Raw genomic sequence first — 10,612 nt, forward strand, 5'->3', positions numbered from 1 at the left:
AGATCTCACTGAAGGGGAGTGAGTAAAAAGGAAATTCATTTTGTGAGACCAAAAAGCATTATTATGTCACCCAAATGATACAGATGCATAGGTGAGAATTTTGTGGATAAGAGAAGGGGAAGGAAGGAAGGAGTGAAGAAAAGGAAAGAGGATTGCTGGAGAAGAAATGCCCTTAGGATGGAAAAATAACAAAGGGTTTCCATTTCTAACGTCAGAATGCAATATTATACAATGTTACAGCAACACCTCAATGTTGCATATTGGTACTACAGATGGTACTACAGATGGTGATTAAGTATCTGTGTACAGATTTGGTTTGCATTGAAAATATGCATACTGCTGGTATTTACGCAAAATGAACATCACTCAACATCCCAGAGAGCTAACTGGAATCTCTCCCTCACTTACTCCTCACTCCCCTTACCCCTCTCGCTCACAGGGCAGCATCCAACAGTCTGACTCTGCCCCCTAATGGCACCTACTCTAACTTCGTCCTCAATTTTCAGTCCAACTAAATTGAAATATTTGACTGAATTAGCTACATTAAAGAAAGAGAATGCCATCCTGAGCATTACAATAACCTCCCTATAAGCTTGAATTCAAGTACAGTAACAGAAACGCCAGCGATTTATCATCTTTATTTAATCATGTAATCCAAGCACTGTTGACATTTTTCCTTGTAAAAATAAGGGCAACAGCTAAACCGGTCCTTCATTTAATGAATGAACAGAATTCTCCTTCATGCGTCTTCAGATTAATCTTCAACTCCACTGTACTGAGTATGTATGGTGTAATTAGGCACTGAAAACAGGTATAATGCAGTGAACACTTGGAATGGTCAAAGCCCCTGAATGCACCCTGGGCACCCACGCCTCAGCAGTTTATTGTTCCTTCAAACAGTAAAAAAAACCCTACTGCAGATTCCAAAGAAGCTTCGCCAAGCCCGAGCTCTTTGTATTTGTCTTCAAGTTTTCAAAGCGACGGGGGGAGTTTTTCTTTTAAATATGTTGCGCGTCCTCTTTGCAGCTACAGAAAGGAAAAGTCCCACAGCAGGGCTGAAGCCAGGGTCTCCACAGAATCTTCTCCCAGCTCATCTGACTTTGAACAGCGACTGAATGCTTGTCGTCGGACACATGCCTGTTTGCTAGGGTCATTTCATGCCTTTCCACAGCTTTGCCAGTCTGCTCAAGGACTTCAGCATATCGGGGCTCAGTGTCGGGGGTTAGTGGGCGGGACTCTGAGGGGTCGTGGACAATGTCGTACATCAGCGGTGGATCATGGTGTGTAACGTGTTCTCCGTGACACAGACAGACCTTTGTGTCATAGCATCCGACGGCTCCCGGCGGAGAGAAGTTGGGAGTGAAAAGGTGCACCTTGAAGACGGAGTCACCTGGATGAAAACACACACATTATACTAAGACACGGTAAAGCCCAGTAACAACCTAATCATGACTGGGCTGAGCAATGGTTCTGATTTTATGTGGTTCTAAATGTGCCAAGAGACGAAGGTCATCTACATGAAAAACCTTTTACTGCACTAAGCTATAAGAAGGCAGTTGTAGAGTTGATGGAATAAACAGCTTTTCTTTCCAAGAGTATTAAGAATATTTATATTTATTTTATCTTTTAGCCAGAAAGAATTACAAAATACTACTTGGCTGTTTGTGCTTTCACTATGTTTAGGTATCAGAACCAGGGTTCAATTCAACTTGATAAGCTGAACTTGAATCAGAACTATTAAAATCTAAATCTATCTCTTCAAAATAAGATCACTTAAGATCAACTTACTGCCAGGCGGGTGCCAGCGCACTGCGTTCAGGTAGACGCCACAGTAGTGGAACATGAATTCATGCTCTGATCGCTTGACCGATCCCTCCAACAGAGGCATGAGGTTATGGCCATCTAAAAGTCTGTGAGAAAGGTACGATAAAGAGAGGTAGACGACAGAGGCGAAGGTTTGAGGAGGTAAAGCACTACATGCAGATGCGATGGTAGACTTTTTGACATTTTGCTCTGTGATGAAACATTAATTATCAATCTTTGCTCACCGTCACACGGAACTTCAGACAGAACAGAAGTTAATTTTTAAAATAAAAAGCCTTTACATTTTGAGAAATTAAATAAAAAGGCATATTATAAAGATATACATACCCACCCACACCTTTGTTGGGACACAGCTAAAGATACAACATTGTGAAAGCCGGATGGCGGAGTGCGATACGAAGCGTTCAGGTGAAAGCCACCTTCCAGAATTTCATTTACCAAAGAAACTATGTGCTTCGACTCAAGAAAATCATCTGGCGACAACATGCTCAAGTTCAGAGTGGTCTCGTGGTCTTATCTCCCCTGCTTTTGTTACTCTGTTTTATGGTTTAGTGTACCATGTACAGACATTTTTCAACCTTTCCATGAGAAAACTGTGTAAATGGACTTGGTGAACAAGAGTACACACAATACAATGAAAACATACGTATCAGCCAGTCGGTACCTGTCTGGTAGTGTGTCCTTGGCTAAATACTTCAGTGTAGGGTACAGGTCCATAAGACTGGTGGGTTCATCTACAACTGTCCCAGCTGCCAGTCTGCCAGGCCAGCGGAAAATACCAGGCACTCTAATCCCGCCTTCCCAGCCCCCCATAGCCTTCCCGCCTAAAGGTGAGAAATCAAGACAAATTAAACAACACAAATGTCTTTTTGCAGTTAATGAAATGAAAAATACATATGTTTTTGACATCAGATTCCAAGGAACCATTTGCATATTCGCAATGAATAAATCAAAGATAGCAAAGACTTTAGATAACGCAGTTTAAGACATCTTTTACTGTACCTTTATAGATGCCGTTCCAGCCGCCACTCTGGCCAATTCTCGAGTTAGCGTCCTCAAGGTGCCCACCATGGTCTGATGTAAAGTACATCAGAGTATTGTTGGCCAGGCCGAGAGAATCCACTGTCTCCGTCAACTTGCCTAGAAAAAAAATGAGTATTAAAGATTTCCTGTTCATAAATCATAAATCATGCAAGGGAGTTTGAACTGCATAAACAGAGTTTCATGATCTGGTGTTCCCGCTTTCCCAATGGTTAAAGTACTTGGGTCTTTTTTATTGCATTGCAAGAGTTGAATAACACAATCAGACACAGTATAAACAAGCTACCAATTTAGCAGATCATGTAAACCACAATATGTTGAAAGGTTTATAATTATCTATCATGATAAACGGAAAATAAGGGCCTCACTGAAAAGGCCATATGAAAGGTCTCTCTATAGTTTGCCGCCTGCGACAGGTAATGTAATATTAAACAATTCATGCTAGTATCAAAGGTCCCGTGTTTAGGATTTAGAGGGATCTATTGACATAAACGAATTATAATATTCATAATTATTTTTTGCTCATTCCAGATGCTTATTCCAGAATTGATGTGTTTTTGTTACCTTACAATGAGCTAGAGAGGGGTTGTATCAATAGCTGGCACTAAATCCTACACACTGAACGTTAACCCGTTTGCTTCACAGCCCTCACTCACCGATGATCCAGTCCATCTCCTCCAAGTTGTCACCATAACAACCATGGCGACTTTTGCCGGCAAAGGCAGGGGTTTCAAAGAGTGGTGAGTGGACATGGGCTAATGAGAAGAAGAGGAGGAATGGACGATCGCTATTCCTGCGGAGGAAGACGTAACATGAGAAGCTCGCTCATCAGGCATGAGTGTCATTTTAAAATACTGTATAAACAATTTACAATGTTTCATGTGAAGTATGATTAATGAAACATCGACGTTGTATTTTGCCTTATAGGCCATAAATCAAACAGTGTTTCATCAGTGAACTACATATTGATGTGTTGCTTCATAACAATAAAGACAGAGATCGTATTTTATTTCAAGTCAATCCCAAATACACAATGCTGGTGGTGTAAATGCTCAGCTAGGGACCACGTGTATTCACCTGCAGCTGAAAATAATTCAATGCCTAAGTGTTACTTACTTACTTAAAAAGGATTTTTAATAAGTCTGAAAATATTGAGAGACAGATTGTCTGTGTTGGTCTTTTTTATGGAATGTGTTGACTGTAAGAGAGATATAGACATATCCCAGCCTTGTCCTTTCTGTTGCTTTTTACAATTACATTTTGTACCTTGAAAAAATGAAAATCATAAGCAGATTCAATTAATGCTGTCTCTGTGATGTGGGCAAGTGCAGTCAATCAGTCAAGTCGAAATAGGAAACTGCTATAATCCTTAACATGATACTACTCACAGTAGTTCACAGTTGTGTTGCCATTTTCTTTTTTCAGAGGATTCGTGTTAAAGAAATAAATGTGCTTTTTTACTGGTGTGTTCCTACCTCCTCACAAAGTTTTGTGCTTCTCCCAGCAACCTTTGGGGCAGCGTCTCCACTGTCATTGGCTGTTCGATAACGTCTTGGTTCCTCATGATGATGCAGTTCCAGGTCGGCAAGAGTTTAAAAGGCACATACCAAACAGCAGTTGCTAGGATACTAATAAGGAAAAGTGAAACCAGGAGCCACAGGCTGACTTCAAGGAGGCCAGACGCACGGACACACACCTGCAATGACACCACACATCCACACACAAAATGAAACCACGGTGTACAACAACATGCAACTACATGTGATGAGCTCAATTCACATTCATTTCTCATTTATTTTCCAACTGACAGGGTACTGAATTCTCTCTCTCTTGATTTTTCTTAATACATCCTGATAGCAGGAGTATTTGATTATGAGTATTATGGGGACTGTTTCCCTGTATTGCACTGGACATGTAATGTAAGATGGCACTGGAGGTGGATGCTGCTGCAATACCATGTTTTCGCCACTAGATGATAACACAAACCACTTCCACAGAAGTTAGTTTCACCCAGTGAAACCAGTAGTACATTGTGTCCTTTGTTCGTACAGTCAGTGCAGTAAATTTAGATCTAAAAAGAGTTTCATAAATTTCTGTCTCCCTGCAGGCCAATTGTTGCCGTTCTTTATTTTCTATTTGTTAATTTTTCCTCCTCAGAACAAATGCTGAAGTAGTTTCAAGCTTTCTCGCTTGCTCTACCTGAGGCACAGCTGGTTCCCATTTGTCTGACTCACCATGGCCAAGTCCTCACCAAATTTCAGTCTCGACATTGCTCTGCTTTGCGCCCAAACAGGTTTCTGGCTCGTGTGACTGTGAGCTTCACAATTGCAGCTTCTGTTGCCAATCTTTTTTTCCAACCTGTGGCTCATGTCTAAGTGTTTACACATTAGTTACTTTGCTTTGGGGCGAATAGCACAGCAACTCTTTGTTTTCTCATTTCTTCCTCGACGTCTGGCAACTCTGATGCCTCTCTCATTTTTGTTCAGTTTTGTTTTTAATTTTGTTTTCTAGATCCGTCATTTTTTTCTGATTCCACATCTACCTCCACGTGATTATTTCAAAGGAACGGAAAAGAAAGGCGACACAAAATCCCACTTACCAGTGTGAAAAGTCCAACTCCAAGAATAATGGCCATATGTCTGAGTGTGACCTGGAGGTCTGCCATGACATCGCTCCCCTCTCCTGGCATACAGTCATTGAACAGGGTGAATGGCAGGCCGTAGAAATAGCTGAAGCCGTGCTGGTTTGGGTGATGACAGTGATCCCCTCTGCGTTCACAGTTCACACCCAAGTGCCACTTACCTGTAGAGACACAAGCACCCTTTTACACAGGCCGTTCAAGGCAGGAATATTGCGCCTTTATTGCAAAACAAGATGCCAGTGTCTGCAATACCTTTAATACCGAGATCCTGCTATATTGCCGATAAGAAGACCCCCTGTTGTGCTGCCTTTACTTGTTTACGGTGAACCAAACAAACTAGCGTTCCCACTACAAACAGTTTGCTCAATCTGCATCTGTCTGTCTAAGAAAAAGTTGTACTATTAGAATAGACTACTTTCTTTAAAATCTTAAGGTAATAAATAACAATATGGAGCTTTTGGCTGGTAATTAGTACTGGCTGATGATCCTGCATCTCCTCTACTGACAAACTTTGACATAGCACCTGTAAATTATAAATAATATAATCAATTCTATAAGTTGCATCAGGTCAATTCAAACTTTGTCCTTCATTTAAAGATTTTCAAATATATTAATACTATTTCTACTATGGCTTCGCTGAAAAGCAAATCAACTTTTTAAATTCAATATTGCCGATGGCAACCCATTGCTTTCCATCTTGCATTAGTCCAGAGTTGTGACTAAACCTTGGCCAAGAGACTGGATAATCATTGACCTGCTTTAAAATGATGACTTCCTATGAAGAGTGCCATCACGCTCACGTATTATCTGCACTGGTTCCCACCATAGACCATAGGTCCCCACAGAGGTTGCTGCTAGAAAGTCTGAGTTTTATTTCCTGCATAGGAACATGCGTTGCAAATGCAACCTGGTTTTCCTAGCTGTATGTCATGAGTACTGATGCCTGTTGGCATTTACAAAACATCATAATAGTTAAAATTCCCTCTCAACTTTGAGATGTCACCGTCGTGGCAGTGGCTGCCAAGCAGGACACAGACAGTCCAAGACATGTTCTGTCCAGCTCGGTTAGGCAGACAGTGAGTGAACACGTTTGCCTGTTTAATATTCCTACAAATAATATCAATATTTATTTTATTTTTTTAGGACCTGTTCAGGAAAATTCTGATTCATATAATTTGCAGGGCCCTTGCACTACTTGCATAGTGAGTTTATAAGGTCAACTGAACACCACTTCATGTATACACTGTCTGGCTTGTTTTTTAAAATTTTGTTTAGGGCGGACATTTTTTTCCCACAGTGTGGAAGATTCCTAAAGGTTTTCATCGAAAAAAAAGTGAGTCTGCTCGACATCTCACGGTTTCATGTAGCCCCCCCGGGCTCATGGTATTACACCTCCTCCCCTTGCTTCTTTCATTCAGACCTACACTGAACTCATAGCATGGCAGTCTTCATGGCATCCAATTGATGGAACTCCGTCGTAGCGACGGAGAATTTGTGACGGAGAAGGTGCATACAGACGTAGAAGAGATGTAAAAAACAGAACAAAACCCAGACACTGGGGTTGGGGGAGCGAGGGGTGTCATGGTGGATACCGCCAGCTCAATCCTGGCTCAAATGCGACATGTTTGAGTCGCTCACAAAAGGTAAGAGTGATACCCTTTACATCAGAACAAATTAGCAGCCAGCTCATACACACAAATAAAAGACATCCCGGCGTTTTAGACAGAAGGTGAAAAGAGGGGCTGCAGGAATGGGCAGTATGAGGACACTGAGGCCTTTTCTTCCTTTAATATTACCTAACCTGAACAACACAATGTGATATAGTGCAATATAGTTTTTATCACTAATCAGATAGACCTGACAGGAAGTTTATTATCAGCAGTGTCTTCATCCAATGCCCTTTGATGTAAAACTTTTAACAGTTCATACTTGAAGAAGTTAAAATAAGATAAGATAAGGTAAGATGAACCTTTATCTATCCCCGCAGGGGAAATGCAGAATCAACAGAGCAGCACAAAGTGTGGCAGCACGGGAAAATGTGATAATAAAATAGAGTAGAATATAAGAGAAAGTAGAAATAGAAACAGAATCTGAGGTAGATAAGATAAAAATAGAAATACTATGTCATTACAAAAACAAATACTATACACAAGAATGTACAGTATAAAATAACATTTATATACAAATGACATGGTAGTGCAGTTGGGATTTGGTTTAGACTGTTGGTGCTGTGGCATTGTGCAGTCTGATGGCTGACGGCACAAGGGAGCCTCCCTCAGAGAGACAAGTGAAATGCATTGTATCTTTCTCTTCCTTGAACATTGTATATGCCTAATGTGAAACCATTCATTCTTTTGTGTGCTGCATGCCAATGCTTGTAAAGTGTGAAAACGATGATGTCAAACTGCTTCCATAATTGGAAGAAAATTCCATAATGAGGACCAGTGAGTAAATGCTCACATTACGTTATCTCACCCACTAGGCCAGTGGTGTATCCTTGCTGCTGCAGCCTCTTAGCGAAGGTGCCCTCGCTTGCTGGAAGCCCCCCCGAACCCCCGAGGAACAGCAGCACCTGGGCGCGGCCTGCGCTAGCCATTCCTACTCAACAGACACACACGTGCAAAAAAAAAAACAGAGGGTATTTAAAAAAATACGGATCCTACTCCGTTTGACACGAACATCACTGTACAAACATGAGCAGATGGCTCCAGTTACACAATCTGAATAGGGTTTTAGAATCACCTGAGCGGCGGGCGTAACGCCCCGTCATGAAGGCGGCCCGGCTCGGAGTGCACAGAGGAGCAGCTGCGATGTGCTGCGTCAGCTTCACCCCTTCAGACGCCAGTCTGTCTATGTTAGGAGTCCTACGGGGACAGAGCAGGTGTAATATATAGGACGACTAAAAAGACAGGACACACGTATACATAGAGAGACAAAAAGCAGATTTCTGCTCAGCATGTCAGATAGATAACATCACACAACTGACATAATAAACAAAAAGTGCTGATGAAGAAGTTGTTAGTGAGAAAAGTCAGAGAATAAAAGAGAACGGGAGCGGAGAGTGGGTGGGCGAAGCGATGCACACTCGGGATGTACCTGATGGTATCATTACCGTAACACCCAACATCACCGATACCCAGGTCATCCACCATCATCAGGACAAAGTTAGGCTTCCTGTCCATCTCCGCTCCTGTGCCATCACTTCCTGCGGCCAGGAGCAGGAGGAGAAGAAGAGGCGCTCCCAGGGTGGACCTCGAGGTAAAAGATTACATGACAGGGATTAACTTAAAAGAAAAATAAATAAACCACCCTGTGATTGAATAATTCAGTCAGCTGACCGGTTAATTAAGACATGACTTTTCACGTTGGACTCTGTCTCTTCGAAAATACAACGGCAAGACCTAAGTCAAACCTTTGTCTGTATCTATGTATAGATTTGACTCAAAATGACTCAGATTTTTCATCGAAGTTTCATTTTTGAACGACATTTTCGAGGGGCTCCTGTCTGACTGCTGACTGAAGTCCAGCAGTCAGACAGGAGCCAGCAGCCGGTTGATCCTGACAATCTGTCAGAGCCGACGCAGCTCTGCACGAAGAACGAACCAAATTCAATGACATGTCTTCCCACTATAGCAATGTGAATGATTGAAGTGTGTGATCAACACAGACACTGTAGGTTAAACATGTTTTTAGTTTATGAGCACATTCTGTTTGTCTATCCCCAATACTTATGAGATCAGATCACATTTGTGACCTATAAATGTAAAAAAAAAAAAAAAAAAAGGGTCAACATACATTTCTGTTCACTATGCCAATGAGATCATCACTGTAAAAATACCAAAAACAAATGATTGCTTTTGCATTGGAAATGTCTCCGATATATTGTTGCTCTCGTGTGACGTGCGGTCCTCCTCAAGCTGTTCTTCCCACGTCAAACTTCCTACTGCACGAGGTCAACTTTGGTGCACGTGGTCACGTGACGGTGAGTCTGGGCTGATCGGCCCTGGAGATCATAAACGAGAGGACAAGAGCACAAAACGCGACCCCACAGGTCAAAGTCCAGGTCACGATGAACGGACGTCGTCCTCTCACAACAGCATGGACGGATCTCCGCACTGCTCCGTCTGCAGGAGCCCACGTCTGTGAGTCTCAAGTCACGGACGCGTAATGGACACGGATGGACGCATCTTCGTCATTTTTCAGAAGAACGTACCGTAGCTGATGTAGAAAATCTCGGCGAACTCACCTCATCCCTGCACACACGCTTCCGATTCATAAAACTACAAACACGTCCCCCATTTCCTGCCTCGCACGATCCACTGGCCCCGCCCACACGACTCCGCCCCGCCCCTTAACGCGTGGAGTAAACGCGCACGCCAATGTTCGTTCCTTTTTTCGTTTTCTTTTCTTTGGATTTTTTTTACGGTAAATTAACAAACACACAATATACTTAACAAGACCAATATACAACAAAACAAAAAAGTCAGATAACATAAAAAACATGACAACAACAACAACAAATATATATATATATATATACATATATATATATATAATAATGATAATAATTTGCAAATCATATATCACAGTTCACAGGTTGATAGGTAAAATAATGATAATTTGAGTAAATCATGTTAGAGGGGAACATAAAATCACATGTTTATCCACTTTGAATTTTTTTAGTATTTTACACATAATGCCAAGCAGAAGTCATTTAAGGTCAATTCCCTCATACACCGTATTCCTCATTCCTGTATAAAAGACTGTGGATGGAACTTAACGTGATTTGTGAAACCTAACCCAAACGAGCCCTAATATGAGGTCTCCATAGCTACTCATACATGGGTGTGATGGCTGACAGGTGTGAAATAAATATGTGCACATATATAGGAATCATGCGCATGACCTTCTGAGAGCCTCAGGTGGACCTATCAACATAAATCATTCACAAAGTTCCCCTTGAATAGTTACCTCACATATCAAGCATCGAAGGTCATGTTTTATGATGACTGTTCGTTTTTTATTCCTCCCTGAGCTCTATTGATATTCCAAACAATGCATTGTGTTGGATTGACTAATGGAAAGTCACAAACAAAGAGACAAAAG

The 10,612-nt window shown here is 41.7% G+C and overlaps 1 protein-coding gene across 3 annotated transcripts; it reads right to left on the reverse strand.

Moving 5' to 3' along the window:
* Nucleotides 1-623: 623 nt before the first annotated feature.
* arsh (arylsulfatase H) lies at nt 624-9,839 on the reverse strand. Of its 3 annotated transcripts, none has more exons than XM_035604474.2 (11): nt 9,753-9,839; nt 8,603-8,758; nt 8,249-8,370; nt 7,982-8,104; nt 5,465-5,667; nt 4,341-4,561; nt 3,522-3,658; nt 2,827-2,964; nt 2,489-2,648; nt 1,789-1,910; nt 624-1,390 (listed from the first exon to the last, which is right to left on the reverse strand). In XM_035604474.2, the coding sequence occupies exons 1-11, from the start codon at nt 9,755-9,757 to the stop codon at nt 999-1,001; spliced, it is 1,779 nt and encodes a 592-aa protein (XP_035460367.2). In that variant the 5' UTR covers nt 9,758-9,839; the 3' UTR covers nt 624-998. The 3 variants fall into 3 exon arrangements, with proteins under 3 accessions (XP_035460367.2, XP_035460368.2, XP_035460369.2); XM_035604475.2 differs by lacking the exon at nt 9,753-9,839 and adding an exon at nt 9,302-9,746; XM_035604476.2 differs by lacking the exon at nt 9,753-9,839 and having other exon boundaries at nt 8,619-8,758.
* Between the last annotated feature and the right edge of the window lie 773 nt (nt 9,840-10,612).

Source organism: Scophthalmus maximus, chromosome 14 (assembly GCF_022379125.1).
Source record: "Scophthalmus maximus strain ysfricsl-2021 chromosome 14, ASM2237912v1, whole genome shotgun sequence".
Lineage (NCBI taxonomy): Eukaryota > Metazoa > Chordata > Actinopteri > Pleuronectiformes > Scophthalmidae > Scophthalmus > Scophthalmus maximus.

Excerpts from the sequence above, each read along its gene's own strand:
- arsh (XM_035604474.2), bottom strand. Across the intron at positions 5,668-7,981 it reads ATACACCACTGGCCTAGTGG|GTAAGTGGCACTTGGGTGTG; the intron begins GTGAGATAACGT and ends GTGTCTCTACAG. Across the intron at positions 1,911-2,488 it reads AAGGACACACTACCAGACAG|ACTTTTAGATGGCCATAACC; the intron begins GTACCGACTGGC and ends CCTTTCTCACAG.